This window comes from Amia ocellicauda, chromosome 15 (assembly GCF_036373705.1).
Source record: "Amia ocellicauda isolate fAmiCal2 chromosome 15, fAmiCal2.hap1, whole genome shotgun sequence".
Lineage (NCBI taxonomy): Eukaryota > Metazoa > Chordata > Actinopteri > Amiiformes > Amiidae > Amia > Amia ocellicauda.
In genome coordinates, this window is record NC_089864.1 from 13002063 (window position 1) to 13019551 (window position 17489).

General features: G+C 42.1%; 1 protein-coding gene across 3 annotated transcripts in view; it reads left to right on the forward strand.

Moving 5' to 3' along the window:
- Positions 1-14831, forward strand: part of kiaa0930 — a 32285-nt gene extending 17454 nt beyond the window's left edge. For 2 of the 3 annotated variants that reach the window (XM_066724460.1, XM_066724461.1), the window contains exons 2-10: positions 489-637; positions 10900-11069; positions 11494-11571; positions 12239-12340; positions 12937-13077; positions 13284-13478; positions 13577-13742; positions 14036-14191; positions 14330-14831. In XM_066724460.1, the coding sequence (XP_066580557.1) occupies positions 553-637; positions 10900-11069; positions 11494-11571; positions 12239-12340; positions 12937-13077; positions 13284-13478; positions 13577-13742; positions 14036-14191; positions 14330-14370 (1134 nt within the window). In that variant the 5' untranslated portion in view covers positions 489-552 and the 3' untranslated portion in view covers positions 14371-14831. The remainder of the gene's footprint in view (positions 1-488; positions 638-10899; positions 11070-11493; positions 11572-12238; positions 12341-12936; positions 13078-13283; positions 13479-13576; positions 13743-14035; positions 14192-14329) is intronic. The other variant, XM_066724459.1, reaches the window with a different exon arrangement.
- Positions 14832-17489: the final 2658 nt, after the last annotated feature.

The window sequence follows — 17489 nt, forward strand, 5'->3', positions numbered from 1 at the left end:
CACAGGAGGCGGAAGCCAACTTGACCAGATTATGATCGCCACACTTTTTTATATACAAGAAGCATTCCAAGTAATATTCATATGCTTTTTGGTTAACCATACTATCCTGTACTGAAAAGTAAACTTTAGGGAAGGGGGTTTAATCTGACATTTGCTTTTCTGTGCCCAAAAAGCAAGACTGACTTACTGCAAACTAGATCTTACATTTTCTCTGCTGACTGGAATAAGCGTTTCTTTTTTGTGGTTGGGATTACAATGGATCCACTTACAACTTCATTAAAAGTGGGTTTCATTGGCAATCTTTCAGCTTCGAGGGAACTGGCAACCACATTTAATTTATCTTGAAGTTCATCCATGACTTCAGTACAAAACCCAAACATTTCCCTCTGTATCGGTTCTCATTCTCTCCTCACAGGCCCGGTCTGATTACTGGGAAGTGAGAGCAATGCGAATGCTCCTTTCTGATAAATGTCCCCGTTGTTTTTCAGGATGTTTTAAGGATGACCGGATCGTGTTTTGGACCTGGATGTTCTCTACCTATTTCATGGAGAAATGGGCCCCGAGACAGGACGACATGCTGTTCTATGTGCGGAGAAAGCTCTCCTACGTCAGTGCAGACAATACGGATGGGAAGAAGGTAGGCACTCCGCTATAGGCTTTGCTTCTTGTATAACAGTGTTTGCTTCCACTTTGCAAGTCATTAAAATTAATTATAACTTGGAGAGTGGCAGCTGTAATGAAAACTGAAAAGACCCGTGTTACTGCAGGAGACCATTGTAACGTTGGTACTTTGTGAGCTTTTATTATCTAATTGTATTGTTAATTCAGCACAGGCAATCATTTTGTACATAATGTAACAAGTGCACAATGCATTGCTAAAGACATACTTATTATAGCGTGGCACATTTCCCCAGAAGCCCATGTGCACATTTTTGCTGTAAAACACAAACTATCCACAGCATGTGTCATTTGTACTTGTAAGCTGGCACATTTGTGTTACAGTACACATGAGCCAGAGAATTCCTCTTCATTGATCGGTTGGGGAACTGTGAAATGAGAGTTTTAGTTCAACTTGTTAACATTCAGACTCCTCAATGTAGATCACAATGTTTGTGGTGGATGCAACAACATCCCAGTAACAGTCCGGAGACTTGCACTCGAGTTGATTTCAACTTCCACAATTCTGCAGTTCTTTACCGACTGATAATTTTATACCAGAGCAAACTGTAGATGTTTTCTATGCTTCATGTGTTTACTAAGGCATCCATTCAGCTCCTGAACTGTCCTACTGCCAGGCACACCCTGTTAACTGGCATCAATAACCAAGAAAATTAGAAGCTTAGAGCTCAACCACCTCTTTGACATGTTGGTACAATTTCAGGGCCCAGTGGATTTTCATTTGTGATTTCATGCTAGGCAAACCAATTTCCACTATACAAATGACTGGCACAGACTATTATGGTTTCCTTTTATTACTGGAGAGCTCTGTGTTTTTCTGAGCTCATTTAGGTTGTTTTGAATTTCACCGAAATGGCAACTATGTGCCAGAATTACAATGTTTGAAGAACTTGACTAGTAAGTGTGTTTTATTTGGTTCGAGTTCATTTCTCACAAATACTTTGTTAGATGTCGAATTAGTTGTTGGGGGTTATATTTTGTGGACTCCTTAAAGATAAAGAAATCTAATGCATGTTCAACTTACTTTTAATGTAGAAAACCAAAACTGTAGAATCTCTCTATACTTCCTATGAAAGAACAGGCTGCAGAGTTTTACAGACTGAAAAAACAATGTAATTATAAAAAAGTTTTGTCCCCCCACTAAGTTGTTAAATGTCATCTGTAACGGTTGGTGGAATTGTAGTGCTGTGCAATTCAGTCATATTAGAATTTTTTTGTTTTTAATCGGAAAGCCGAAACAAAATTCAGTGGCACTGATTGTAGCTAATATAGCGGTGAAAGCTGTTAGCACAAATTGGAGCTGGATGGAAACTGTGATTTTTTTAAAAGGCTTTCAGTTTACAGGGTATAATTTGTAAATTGAGCTGTTTTTCTTCAAATGCACATTTAGCTATAGAAAGCTCTGCTCTCAGGAGTTCAGCATATTGTACACTGCAGTATTTCCCTGCTTAAAAATATACAAATACAAATTATACGTTTCTTAATATTAGGTCTTGGCATAGAAATAACAGCAAGACAGATTCAGAGTTTCCGTTTAGACTTTGTCACAAGCCTGGAGATTTAATTGGGAAGGAGAGTTTTTCTTCTTTTTCAAGACGGAAACAGGCTACTGAATATAAATAATCACCTTGACTTGATATTGACACGTTTAATGTTTCTGGAAACTGGAATATTTATTTTATTTAGCTCGGAAATGTAGGACAGGTTTTGTATTTGGCTTGTTTGGCCTAATTCAGCAAATCTTCGGAGTATTTCACGACCGGCAGGGGAGACTGCAAAGTGAGAGAAGTTCGGTAAAGTTAGCTCTCGGAGAACTGAACCCGAGTCATAAAGCAAGAGAGCATGCAGCTCAACAGTAATGGGCAGACGGGAGTGATCCCCACGGAGCAGGTCCCACACACTGCAGCACAGTCTGCTACACCAGCAGGTACAACAGGTTTAAAGTGCAGTTCATTCTTGCACTTTCTGGAGCACTCCCAAATCGGTAAGTGCTTCAATGTTTTTTTTTGTCATTCACTTTTGTGGCATCTCTGTATGAAAATAATCAGCCTGGATTGGGAGGTACACTTTCCCACAACTGGAAAAGCTTCACCCTAAACATCAGAGAGAGCTCAAAATTGAAGGTTAAGTTGAGCATTAAAGTAAAATCTGTAGTAGTTATATTAAATCATTACTCAACAGTATGTGAATGCTGTATTTGTGTTTCACTTGTTAATCTGACCCAAGCATTATTCAAAAAACCAAAAATAAAACCACCTATTCAACTGAAATACTTGTACATGCGTGGTTTGAGTACATTCGATTCCCTGCATCCTATGGCTATTTCCATTTCTATCATATTCATTGGGGGAACCAGAATAGAGCTTTTTATTTCTGTACATGATGAAGAGTAGAATAAGTCAAGTGATCAGGAGTTTGTGAGATGGGCATCTAAGCAGAGTCATTAGCACCGAATTACGGAACAACACTCAAGCATACGAGTGCTGTATAAAATTAAATGACCGTAAAGAGCGGATGATATCTACTACCGGAACTAAAATTAGATATAGAAACTGGAGTATAATTTCAACTTTTGAACTAGCCAGGGTTGTGTTTTCTACTTTTTGTTGTTGTTGTTGGGCACATCACACAGCAGTGTGATTAGAATTATTAAATCTTCATAGAGTTATCAGGATGAATTTTAAATCTTAAAACTCCTGAGTTGAACCTGTTTAACTCCAAAAGAATGCACGCAGTTTTTCTTGGACTGTTAATTTGAGGATAAAACAAAATAAAAACTCAATAGTATGCTTTGCAAGTCTTTCCTATTCTTGTCTGTTTAGCACATAAGGTCACAGAAACCTTACTACTGAAATGTTCTCCCCCTGCTCTAGTTTAGGCCACGAATTGCATAATGTGACCGAAAGGAAAGTATTGAACTGGTTGAAATGTCCACAGTTGAGTTCCCTGACTTTTCTACATTGAAGCCGAACTGAATCTGACAGATAGAATTGTGCTTCAGAGTTGACTCCCCCGTCAATCTTGCTGTTGCCTGACAGTGTCATGAGCTGCAGCTGGTATTTGGTCGCCACAGAGGGATTTTTTTACGGTTGACAGATTCAGTGCAGAAATCGATGATCAGTCAGTGATTTTAAATGTCACCCCAAATGTCGCAATCAACCGACCGAAAATCAAAAGGGGATCGATGACTGCCACCCTGAGTCTTAAATGCTTATTTCCCCAGTGTGCGCTGCCATATATTTTTTGACGGGGCCTGTATTATTGACAGAATTAGCATTTTTTGTTTCTTGCCCACCTATCCTATCCTGGTAAGGGTCGCTGCCTCAGCACATCGAGTAGTGAGGACTGATCATCTCTCTCATCTGCAACAGATTGCAGCTCCTTCTGGGGGATTTCCAAGCGTTCCCAGCCCAGGGGACGGTATTATCCCTCCAGCATGTCCTGGACCACCCTCTTGGTCTCTGCTCACTAGGATGTGCCCAATATCGCTCCAATGAGATCCTGCCAGGGGGTAAACTTAGTGTTTTTCATGTAATTGTCTTGTATGCGTTGCAAATTGCACCTGTTAAGGTCTTCTATTTAAAATGCAGGTTCAAGGCATTTAGTGCAGCCTTGAGGGGAATCATGTTAAATAATTGAAAAAACGTAATGGAGATTACGTCGTTTTCTGGGTAAGCTTCATATCTGCAGTACACACACACAAAAAACGCACGCACACTTGGATTACATTTAGAAACATTCCCCTAAGCAATCCCTGATATCTTTCCATCGTCCTGGAGAGCTCTCTTCACATTTCTCTTAAAAGTCCAACATGCACTCTTTAAATGTGTATGCAGAATGCTACAGTGTCACGATCTGAGGCCGTTTCGCCAAGACTAATGTCATATAAACTAAAATTAGATTTACGGGGGTTGAAGATGTGGGTTCTAATTTTGTGTAGTTTTCAGTGGGGTATAAGATCAATAAATGCAAAATCATGCAACCGTAACTAATTCTATGCACAGCTTAGCCATTGAGTAACTTCCTCCAAACGTAATTAATCTTCTGAACTGCGAGAGGTAAGGGCTTCCATTCTTGAATATTTGTCTGGGATTGGATGCAAATTGAAAATATAACCAATTATATGCCATCATAATGATCGCATGTATGGTCCAGCACATTTTGTTCATAAAGGCAAAAGATCGCTTTCTCCACCTGTGAATCGTCCATGAAAGGATTGTAAGTCTGCGGTTTTAACTGTCTTTAAAAATTGGTTCCCAAAGATAGGGCACATATTGTCAGGGTTTTCTCTAATGACTCCTCCTTGCTCCTGGAGTCAGTTAGATAAGCTTGTATCTCTAGATGCCAAGTCAGAACAAAAATGAAAGCAACTTTTAATGATCCTGCTGTTCCCTCAGGAGTATTTTCTGAGTCCACTGCTGTTTTGCGCAGTCTGTTTCATCTGGCAAAGGTCCACTGAATGCCAAAGGAGTTCCAGGCTGAGCAGGGCTAGTTAACAGAGCTAGGAGAGGTAACTCCCAGGGCACCTTCAATGTACACACTGATTGTAGTTTGTTGCATAGCACACATCTGATAATGCAGAAAACCGCAGCTAGAGACAAAGTAGTGAGGTTGGAAGATGTTCTTTAAGTGGCAAAATATAATAAAGCAGTAAACTGCAGGAAACGTGCAAGTGTTAATAGTCCACATGCACCAAAATGCACACCCCCTCCAAACAGCCTCTCTGAACACACTCGGCAATGGAAAGCTGCAATACAGTTAGGCAAATAAAATACAGCATTTTGACTGGTTATGAGTCCTGAACTTGGCCAAGAAGAACAATGCAGTCTGTTAGTGAAGTTAACTGCCAGAGGAATCTTATTCCAGCTGCTGCAATGCCTGGTATGGCGACCCCACCGCTACACCACAGTCCAGCTGTTACCATTTCAAGAGGAGACCTTAAGGTGGTGCCTCTAGGTTTAATTGGGCTTGTACATGGTTTTCACTTACATTGACTTTTACCTTTTAGAATGGACATGGGAGAATTTAAGCTTGGGCTCTGTTCTCATCATTGATCTGTGTGAATCAGTGTAGTCAAAGGACAATCTGTCTAATGCCATAGAGAATTGGATATCAAAAAACAAAATGGAAGGTTAGATAAATAAACAAACCAACCAACTGAATCGGCTAGTGTTTCTTTGCTGATCTGAGAAATACAAGTCCTTATCACCATCCCTGAGATCCAGGGCTTTTCAGTCCAGGCACTGATGGCTGACTCAACCTTTCCTCTTCCTCTCTGGAACAAGCAGCTACTGCTGATTTGTAGGACACTTTAGATGTGTTTTAATTTCAAATGACATTGAGGGAGGACACAGTCCCAGACAACCGCTTTCCAGGAGAGAATTAATTTAGCTGCAATCATTGGCCAGGGCACAGTGTACTCTATAACATTACACATACTAATATGAGAAACAATGTAGCATGAATATTTATGGCAATACTTTTAAAACTAAATGGTGATATATTTATATTTAATGCAGGAGGATCACAGGAAATTAATCTGCCTGATTCTTAATACAAATGCAAAGTGTTTTTTAGACCTTGCTTGCATTTACAGTATGTCCACATGTTTCTCTGGGCTTGAATTCAAATTAAATCTCTCCGCAACTGCAAGAGAATCATGGATTGTGCTTGGACATTGCACCGAGACCCAGATCCATTTTCACAGGGGTTGACTAACTTGATTCAGCTCATCTTGCAATTGCAAACCATACTAAGCAAAGTAAGCCAAGCACTGATAGCCCCTGGGGAGCAATGAGATCTGAAGGCAGGCGTTGATATCCGTTCTTTGGCGAACAGAGATGAAATGGAACCTAAAATGGTCTTTCTGAAAACTGGGACAAAAATGAAAGCTTGCAACCCTGTCGCTTAGCCGAGCATTCAGAGCTCTTCAAACTGATTTTTTCATGGGTGTATGCAGCCTCTATTACACAGAGTGGGGCAACAAACCGCATACAAGTGGTTAAAAAAAAAAATGAAAGCGATTCTCTAGGAGTCCCCTTTAACTTTTGATCATTCAATCAGTATTTCTCAAAGATTTTTCTCTGCCACTCTCACAGGCCCTGACATTAAAAGCCAATCCACTTGCCATCACTTTATTGATTCTTCTGTGCTCCTGGGCATGGCTGAAAGTCAAAGACATTTTGATCTCGGTAATGTCATTTAAACCCAAACGGCCCAGCTAACGCACACCAGCATATATAGCCGCACAAAACGCAATCGGTAAAATGTTTCCACTTCCCTCTATGAATTTACTTCTCTATTTTTGTTCCACAATCTCTGGCTTTTCCTTTGTATCGGCAGCTTGATTTAAAGGGACATTTGCAAGGCATTGGATGCATTCTCAGTCATTCTTGTGCCAGGTTCTTCTCAAATATGAACACTATGGGAATGAAGCAAATAATTCATCCACTAACCTTTACTTCAATTATTTCTGTCTCAGTGCACTTTATGATAAATTAATGCATGTTTGAATTAATTAAAACAAAAATGCTATATGTTGTGTCAAATATATATGGCCTGTGCTAATCCTCTAGTCCAGAAAGAGGCCTGAGAAAGTGGTGAGGGTTTATTCACTTGATATCCCTGCCAGTTCTCGTCAGAATCCATTTTCTCCGTGGTCATAAAAATGACTTCTGTGTTCCACTCCAGACTGGAATGAGCCGAGAGGGAATCTCAACCATTTATTTATAGAAACTCATTTAAAAGCAGTTGGCAAAACTCAAGGCATACATTTATTTTTTGTCACTTGGTATTTTTAAGGATACTTTGGGGTCCAAATATACATTTTGTTTTAGTTTTCTTTGCAGAAAAATGACATCGAGAACCCAGTTGTCTCCGGGTACTTTGTGCTTGTGTGAACCAGGGATTTGTATATATAAATGAACAGGCAATTGACATTGGCCTGGGGGGGCAAAGGGTGACTGTGTTCCCTCTGAACTCCAAGCAGAGATTCTTGCTGAATGGGGCCCCTTGGAGCCCCCAGGACTTTGATCTTTGAATAAAATTCAGAGCCTGTAAGGGGAGGACAAAATATATAAAATGTAAAGATTTTTATATATATCTAGATCTCTCGTGCCCTTTGGTGTGTAATGTTTCTTTCAGTCCCTTTAGAAAGAGAGTGCAGGGACTGAAAAGTAAAAATGTAAGCATTTTATCACGGCCTGCTGCATAATGAAAAACGCTATTCCGGTCTTTCACATTTAGGATTTTTTTACACCATTTCCAAGATTGGTTTGGCCTGAACCCAAACTGTCTTCTGCATGTTGCCTCTCCTGCTCAGAGAGTGCTGTCAGTCATAACTAACATCCAGTTCACTGAGCTCACACAGAGCATCAAGTAACTGTGCTTGCACTAATTAAGAGCAAAGACCTCGGCATGACCGCGTATTAAATCAATAAAAATATAAAATGAGCGAGACCGGAGTGCAAAGACCACCTTGTTTTTAACTGACTTCTCTCAAAACGTTGGTGAGAATCTTCTTTCTAATATTGTGTTTTCAAAAGGTACACTACACATTTATACCAGAGATTCAGGTGCGTCTGCTGCAGAATAATAGAAAAAATGTATAATTCAGCTGGTTACACTGTAACACAAATGGCAGAATTCATACAGGCATCCTATACAATGGCATGGAACTGATTGTGGAGCTCATTTTCTCAGACCTCTGTGATATCCCTATAACGATTCAAAAATGCAAACTTGGTGCGCTTGTGCCTCTCTCTTCAATGAGAGTTGCTGCAAAAGTGTTAGATCTAAAACATCCACCATTATCCATTATTAATTCAGTTTTAATTTCAGATAAATGCTTTTGCATCTGCATTTTAAATTTTAATATGAATATCTAATATCTGAATGAAAAATAACCACTATGATCTTGCAGCAAAGCAAGAAGGAAAATAATTGCGCTATATATACAAAGAACACTGGTTTAAGAAGCTCGGTCATAAACGCAGCCAGGGGACGTGTCAGTGTAACACTAAAGTATTGACTTGAAAGCAAGTGACTATACCGGTCTGGTATTTATGGTTTAATTTAGTTTGAGTCTGCTTTTCCTTTTCCATCGCCTAAAACCTACATTAGTCCCCTGTGTTCTCATTTTGTAATTCAGTAGCTTTAATAATTTAGACTGGTGATTTTTTTTTTTTTCCCCAGACCTACAACTTTGAGTGCCAGCACAGAGATGAAACAGTAGTGTGGCCCTGTGCTGTCAGACACGGTCAGAGCTTCTTCTCGCAGATTTAAAACCTGCAGTGAAGTCCTTTCAGGCTGAAACTGGTTTGCTGTGTGTTATCTGTGGGCAATTTTTTGTACCTCCACTATAGACCCAGCTCAATTACCCTTGTGACATTAGTTAAAACTGAGCCCCTGGAGGAGAGAGCCATGTTCTGTGTAGTTGTTGATGAGAACGATCGAATGTGGAATAGTGTTCATCCAAGATTTTTCCATTATGGGGGTCCTTGAGTGGCTCATCTGGTGGCTCTTGTAAGGGGTTCAGGGATGTGGGGGTTAAATCCTACAGCCTACAGGTTGTCTGTTCAGTTCCAGGCTTAATTGACCGTCTAGAAGCTTCTATTAAGGACCATTGGCTGAGCACTGGGCGTGGTCTGCTGTAGACCCTCAGTGTATTACACACCAGCCCCCCAACAAACTGACCCTGGCAGGATACCTCTGACACTGAGCATTGTGGGTAACAGTGCAGAGGTGTATAACTGGCAAGCAGCTCTAAGATTTCGGTGCCTTCTCCTCAACCCCTCCCTCCAACTCTATGCACAGATGCAGACCTGAAAATAAAAATAAACCTTTACATCAATATTTATTACTGTAGGTCCACTTTAAAACCTCACTGGTGATTCCCAAAATTAGTTGCTCTAAAAGCAGAAAGTGTCCAACAAAGCACAGCACGTCCGCATCAATTGAAGTCATCCTGAAAGTAGCGTCTGCCTCAGAGAAGAGTGCTTTCAATTGTTCCTGTCTGGCCGAGGCGCTGATCAGTATTCCAGACAGAAGCGGTAAATAAGATTTTGTCTTTGGATGAACGTGGTGTCAGGGGACGGCAGATTCACCGCCAGATTACATCATCCCTGCAGTGGGCTGCCGAGCGCAGGAGAGGGAGAGGGCTGCTGGAAGGAGGAGAAACTGATTGTTATTCGTGCTCCTCTTCTCAGATTTGTGTTTTTTTTTTTTTAATAAGGGATGGCCTAGTCAGATTGTTCACCCCATTGCTTCAGCCCACACTAGCGAGAGGCTGATTGAATCTCAGGGAATATATTGAGCGTCTCTGATAGTGCCTGAGCAAGACGGGCGATTTTTGCACTGCGAGGTAAGGAAGGCGTTCGGCTGGGCACCCCCCGATCAGCTGCGGTGAGAGGAGTTAACTCTGCTTTATGACGCCATTCACAGCTAGTGAAGCACACAGCGTTCATATTATTCTGAAAGATCAATTGAAAAAACTGTTTAACATGCACTGCAATTAAAAAGCGCACAAATCTGGTGTATATACACTTGTATAAAAATGTTTTTCTCAAAGTATGACTGTTTTTAATTGGTAATATGACACAGTGACAAATTATACACATTGTAAATACAGGAGTCATTACCCTCCAAACTTACACTTGTGCTGTCAAATTAATTTCTACTAACAAGGTTCTGCCATCGTTCTGTGACTGATTAAACGAATGGATCCATCATTTAAGTTCATTTACTGGCTGGAAAACATGAAACAAGCATGCGTGTTGTCATAGGCCTAATTTTATTCTATTTTCATTTTGCGATTTCCCAATCGCCATTTGTTGCTGATTTTATTCAAGTAAAACTTAATTTGCTGTAGAAACTATATTACATTAGTGAGCGGAGCTGCCCCCCCCACATCCCTCACCGTGCAGCAGCCTGATCGGGTTACAGCAGATCTTATTTTAATTAGTTTGAGGCATACACCATATTGAGAACGTAATGGACCCTATCTCTATTGGTAACACTCATTTTTGTTCAGTCACTAATAATAAAAGTTGACATGACGTGTGGGGTTATAATATAACACAGGAGACAGGGCCCAGTTATGGATTGTTGGGTTTTGATTGTGCATTGATGTCCACTGACCCACATAACAGCTGCCTCTGTTCACTTTGAAAGCGAGGGCCGGTACGTGTGCTGCAGGGTGAGGCGTACATCTGTGATTTGCAGGCTGCAGGTGGAGAACGCGATGGAGGAGCGATTCTGAGTGGCGCTGTGGTTCGTGTGCTTGGCAGGTTGAAGTGGAGGTGTATCGGAGAGATTCGAAGAAGCTGCCAGGACTAGGTGACCCCGACATCGACTGGGAGGAGAGCGTCTACCTCAATCTCATATTACAGAAGGTGAGGGTTTTCCTGATCAGTGCCAGGACTGTGTGAATTTGTACAAGACGCATGGGCATTTTCCTTTTAGAATAAGGATTTGGGGAAACCTATAAAAAGACTGAATGTCCTGACTTGCCAGATTGCTACCTGAGAGAGATTGAAGGCAAACAGCCCTTGAAGGAAAATGTGAATTACCAACTTTAATAACTTCCTTTTAATCAAGCAAGAGATTAAATGTCTCGGATGAGTTTCTGTTAAAGTGTTAGTCACAGCAGGATTAGTCCTTCAGAATCGGGTGTCAAAATCAAATTCACAAATGGAGATTGTGCACCAACTGTAGTCCTATGATCAAGCTTTCAGCACATGTACATACTGCCCCTGTTGTACAGCTTTACTCTGTGCAGCCTCATTTCCTCAACATACTTTTCTGTTTCTGTTCTAGCTGGACTATGTGGTCACCTGTGCCGTCTGCACACGGTCAGATGGAGGGGACATCCACATCCACAAGAAGAAGTCACAGGTACAGGTCACGTTTGTGTGCCAAGAGCTACCAGTGCCCCATGTGGCCATGTTGTGTTTGTGTGTGGATCCAATTGCGACAGGCATCTGTCTGGCAGCAGTGTATTGTTTTTTAGTGTTTGAATGCACACATTGAAGTCTGCAAACTGAGAACATTTGGAACTATGGACTATGAATCTATTTTTGGGCCCTCTTTTTATTTATTTGGTCTGTCTTTGTTTAATGTCATCCGGTAGAAAAAGGAGAGGAGAAAAAAATAGTTTTGCTCTGTTCTCAAACTGCAAGACCAGAGAAGTGTGGAAACTAAAGAAAATACAGATTCCTCCATGGGGGGGTTGCAGCTGTGAGGAAGTGAAATTAATATTTGGAGTGGCCTACTGAGAGACTGTTACATTGCTTTATACAAGGAAAAAGGCCGCACACTTATTTGCACAAAAGTCATCGAAGCATAAAAAAGCGGAAAATGAATTGGTATGAGGAACCTTTACTTGCTTCACATTTAATAAGAATCATCTGACGAAATGGTAAAACCTTTAGGGGCATTATTTTCCAACCTATACCAGAATGAGAACTGCATGAACCTCTGTGTCTGTAAACGCCACCCCAGTGCGTCTTATTCCCGTTGTTCTCCGAGCCCTCCTAACCACCGCCTCTCCTCTGGTTTACAGCAAGTGTTTGCCTCGCCCAGTAAACACCCCATGGACAGCAAAGGCGAGGAATCCAAAATGAGCTACCCCAACATCTTCTTCATGATCGACAACTTTGAAGAGGTAACGCAGCCCCCACCTCCCATGACGATTGAGTTCTTCCCGTCTCAGCAGATTAGACGTCTGGGGTGAATATGATGCACAGATTCCCTGTCAGGAAGGAGACGGACAGGGTGATGTAACAGCATGGATCTTTGTTTATAGTTGGCGCTCCTTCCACACACACAGCTGAACTATTTCTCGCAATGATTGAATTACAGATAGGTCTTTCAAGGCTAAGAATAACACTCCATTGTGTGTGGTAAAAGATAGAAAAAGGTATATTTAGAAGATTTGCGGTGAATGAAAGTAACTGACTGCTGTAGCTGTAGCTTTGGCCTTCAAGGCTGGTGTGTGAACGGGATACTGCTGTGGCACTCTCAGCTGGACACGTCGGAGACTTCAGCGCCTGACCACCATTGTCTGAAAGCTGACCTGTTTCTGTGTAAACGGGGGGTGGGGGGTGGGGGGGGCACTGTGTAAACTGGGGAGAGACTGGAAAAATAAAATGCAATCTCCTTGCAGAATAATGCAGGAGATCACAGAGGAGAAAGCCGCACCGGCCCTGGTAAAGCATCACAGCGTTGTCGGGTGTTGGATGAGGTGTCGTGTGTCCGCAGGTCTTCTCGGATATGACAGTGGGGGAGGGCGAGATGGTCTGCGTTGAGCTGGTCGCCAGTGACAAAAGCAACACATTTCAGGGGGTCATTTTTCAAGGCTCTATACGATACGAAGCTCTCAAGAAGGTCTACGACAACCGGGTGAGATGTCTGTATGTGTGATTGGGGTGGATATCTGTCGCACTAATTTAAACGGTAATAGTTCCACATTTGTGCTTAAATGATTGTGTGTATTCTATTTCATCAGGAATGTTTCCCTGTAAAGATCAGGCGTTTTAGCACTATTTCCCCTCTCTGTCTTCCTGCTGCAGGAAACTGTGATGTCATTGCTTGTGTCTCTCTGGCAGGTCAGTGTGGCAGCTAAGATGGCCCAGAGGATGTCCTTCGGCTTTTACAAATACAACAATATGGAGTTTGTGCGGATGAAGGGGCCGCAGGGGAAGGGCCACGCGGAAATGGCGGTGAGCAGAGTCCCCACCGGAGACACCTCCCCCTGCGGTACCGAGGAGGACTCGAACCCCGACTCTCCTCTGCACGAGCGGGTCAGTATTTCACACACACACGTGCGCGCCTTACTCGCATCTACACAGCTGCCGACAAGCTCTTCATTAAGTCTTGACCCCTGTGGCTGCCGTTCCAGGTGACCTCCTTCAGCACCCCGCCGACCCCGGAGAGGAACAACCGGCCGTCCTTCTTCTCCCCCTCGCTGCGGAGGAAGGTGCCGCGGAACCGGATCGCAGAGATGAAGAAATCGCACTCGGCCAACGACAGCGAGGAGTTCTTCAGAGAGAACGATGACAACGGAGGTAAAGGCCTGCTATTTTGGGGGCTGAATTCCCTGATTCAAAAGAGTCAGATTTCACCTGAGGCCGTATGACCAGCTACGTGATAAACGATAAGTATTAAAAATGTCACACTATTCATCCATGCTGCTATTTCACCATTGAAGATGCATATGTTGGAAATGCACCGTTCACTCAGTTTGCCAACAATGAGATCAATAGGCACTTCTTACTTCTAATTTTCAACCTGTTTCTGAGCCTGGTGTGTGTGTGTGTGTGTGTGTGTGTGTGTGTGTGTGTGTGCGCGCGTCTCCCAGACCTGCACAACGCTACCAACCTGAGATCGCGCTCCCTGTCTGGAACGGGCCGCTCCCTGGTGGGGTCCTGGCTGAAGCTCAACCGAACGGAGGAGAACTTCCTGTTGTACTCGCACCTCACCTACGTCACACTGCCCCTGCACCGCATCACCACAGGTAGGCCACAGGACCTCACTGGGGAGTCTGTGGGGGGCAAACGGAAAGAGGGCCCGGTTTATACATATAATGCAAAGCTTTTTTTAAAGCTTTTCACTTTCAAAAAACACTTTCTAATACGCGAGCGTTTCCCCACAGATATCCTGGAAGTGCGACAAAAGCCAATCCTGATGACATAGCAGAGACACGCCACTGCCTCGGACACTCACTACCAAGTGCCTACGTGCATCGGGTGAATTGGTAAACACTACCACCTAGTGTCTGGAAAGAGAACCAAAAAAAAAATGGAAAAATGAATAAAGGAAGTCTCCGGAACAAAATGAAAAAACCAGCCAATCAAAAAGTGCCTCTTCCTTCCTGACTGACTGACTCCTGTTCCACGAAGGCAAAGCAGAAGAAAGGTTCTCCGCTGTTCCACCTTCAGAAGAGAGGGACATCTAGTGAAGTCGAGTTCAAAACTGAAGCAGCACTTGTCGAACTTTATATGCTCTGGAATTTTGTAAGGATCTGTGGGAAGAACAGAAAATGTCTCCGTCCTGTGTAAATACTCCGATGTCCAGCTGCTCTTTGACCCGCCCTGTCAAAGACTGTGCTCTAGCTCTGTACGATACATTTCCCCCCCATTAAATGTACAATGTTTGATCTGTTTTTAACTGTTTCAGCGCGAGAGGAAATCGCTTTCAGTCTCCTGTGTGTGAGGATCAGTGTTTGTATTTTGGCTTTTAAGTCTTAAGTATGGCCCCTGCAAAGAAAAAGAAGCGTCTTTCAGTCAGCACTCAAAGCACAAGACCTCTTTTACCACAGGCTTCACTTTCAATGTACTGTTTTTAAGGTGAACTTGAGAATATTTACTGGCTGTGTGTGTGTGGCAAAAGCAAACATGCAACATCCAGTTTCCACTACCATTCTCCACCTTGTTTTTCCAAATTAGTGACTGATTTATATAAAATGATATATACCTTTTTTTTTTTCTTCTATCGACCTTTACATACCTTCTACATTTTTTTTTTGTGCAGAAAATTAAATACTGAAGGACCATAGATATCCTAGAACAAATAATTGTATTGACTATTTTGTATACATTTGATGGTGGAATCTTGAACTCGTTTTGATCAGTGAAGACACTAAAATATGGTGACCGAAATACACAAATGTTGCTTGTTTGCTTTGCCGGGAAGTCTCTCTATGGATACTAATGGTTTGATGTTGAAATTGATTGAAATCAGACATCCAGGTGCCATCGTGTGTAATGGATGCGATATAAGGCTCGCTCTCTCTAGACCTGGGAGAGGAAAATATGTGGCTTTGCGTAGTCACCTCTCGGCATACTTTCTTCTCTGAGCGCACAACACTCCTGTCAGAGAAGTGTGGGATTCTTGTCTTCCAGAGCCAAGTCCATTATACAGAATGAAAAGCAGCCACTAGCTTCCACAGACCTGACAAGAAAGAATCCCTGTACCCTTCAGTGCCAGTTTAGATCCCATTAGTGAGGTGTTTTCCACACACACACACACACACAAAATACACGTTGTACTTACCCTGCCCACATTTGTTGAACCCCCGTTTTTCTCTGCTGATTTAGTGATGCAAATAGTCTCATGCATCCTTATAAATGTATTAATAATTGTAACAGGAAAGCCAAAACAGAGACTACAGTATTGAAAACACTAAAGAAAAAAAACATGGGAAAGGCAGATGTGTAATTTGCTATAATGTCATAGGTAGTATTTGATCAACAGAGAAAGCCTTGTCCACCAACATTTGGTAATGTAAAAGTTGGAAGAAAACATGTCTCCAAAAACACCATGTGGAAGATTAGTAGCCTGAGCAAGATTTCCAAAATTAATCCCTTAAAAATACAAATGGAAATTGGTGCGAGCGTTAGGATTTCCCCTCTCTATCCATGGATTTTGACGAACTAATGATCGCACTTCTAAAGCAGCCTGTTGCTGGGAGTGCCGTCAGTAGTGGCTGTGTAATGAAATGAAGTGATGAAAGTTGGATGAGCTATAACCAAAGTAAAGGGTGTCAGCATCTTGGGGGACGTGTGAAAGACGACATACCAGAGACGAGCAGCACACCAGAGTCACGGGCTGTCATGTGCTCACAAACAAAAGTATTATCGATTTTAGTTTCTAGACAAGGATGCCTTTCTATAGAACCTATGACTATAGTCTTTTAATCGCCAGTGTTTCTGAAGCAGAAGACTATATTGTGAAGCCTAAAGTCCACACCTATTGTTTTTGTTCTTTTATAAAGCTTGTAGTGAAGCCTGTCAGACAGACGGGACGCGAGTCTGCTCCGCGGCGCGCACCGCTCCAAACGCTTTCATCTTCGGATGAGAAACCGCTTCTCCATTCAGCAAAGAGTAAATAAAACACCTTGATGTGCATGTTAGGTCGACATTTCTCTGCCTTATTTTAAAACTTGTCTGTCTATTTTCTGTATTTGTTTATGAAATTACAGCGATTACCAGAAGAAATGGCTCTGCTTGGTCTTTCCTTCATGATTTGTCAGCAGTTTCAAATCCCCCACAGAATGGAAAAGCTCTTCCGAGAACTCCAGTGTGAAATGTATACCTTCTCTATCGGCAAGAGTACGAAGACAAGCCGCCCTCTGCTAGTATTAGAAACCAGGAGCATGCTGGGAGTGTGTAGTGAGGAAATATATCCAAGCAATCTGCATTCCTACAGGCCTGTATGTCATCTGGATCAGAGCCGACAGCATTTAAAACTATAATTTATTATAGCATTATGGACATGAGCGTATTGCCCGCATTAATTACATTTTATGGTAAGGGCCCATATATCTGCCAACCTAATGAGGTGTGAATGGAAGCGGGGTTCAAGGACAAGAGCACTGAAAAGCCTGCTCCCAGTCCTGACCATAATCCTATATAACGCTCCCAGATGAGCCTGAATACTGAATTACGATGAGGTGCTCTGTAGCAAGTGGCCAGTTCTCAGCTTGATACTGTACACACACTGAAATGATATAATTAATTGAAAAGAACAGGAAATGTATATTACAAAGTACTATCTACACACATTTCAGATAGGATATATTGAATAAAATATATTCATTAGGGGTGTTCAAAACAAACAATCTCTCCCAGACTTCACCTCCCTTGATGCAATTACACCACACATCTCCAGAAACCCATGCTGTTGATGTACATAATTAAATGAATTAAGTTCTCCCAGTAATTTCCAGAGTATAATTGTCATTACTTCATTAATTATAGCAATTACAAAACATTTCCTGTAAAAGGCTGAAAGTTGTGGGCACATAAATGAGC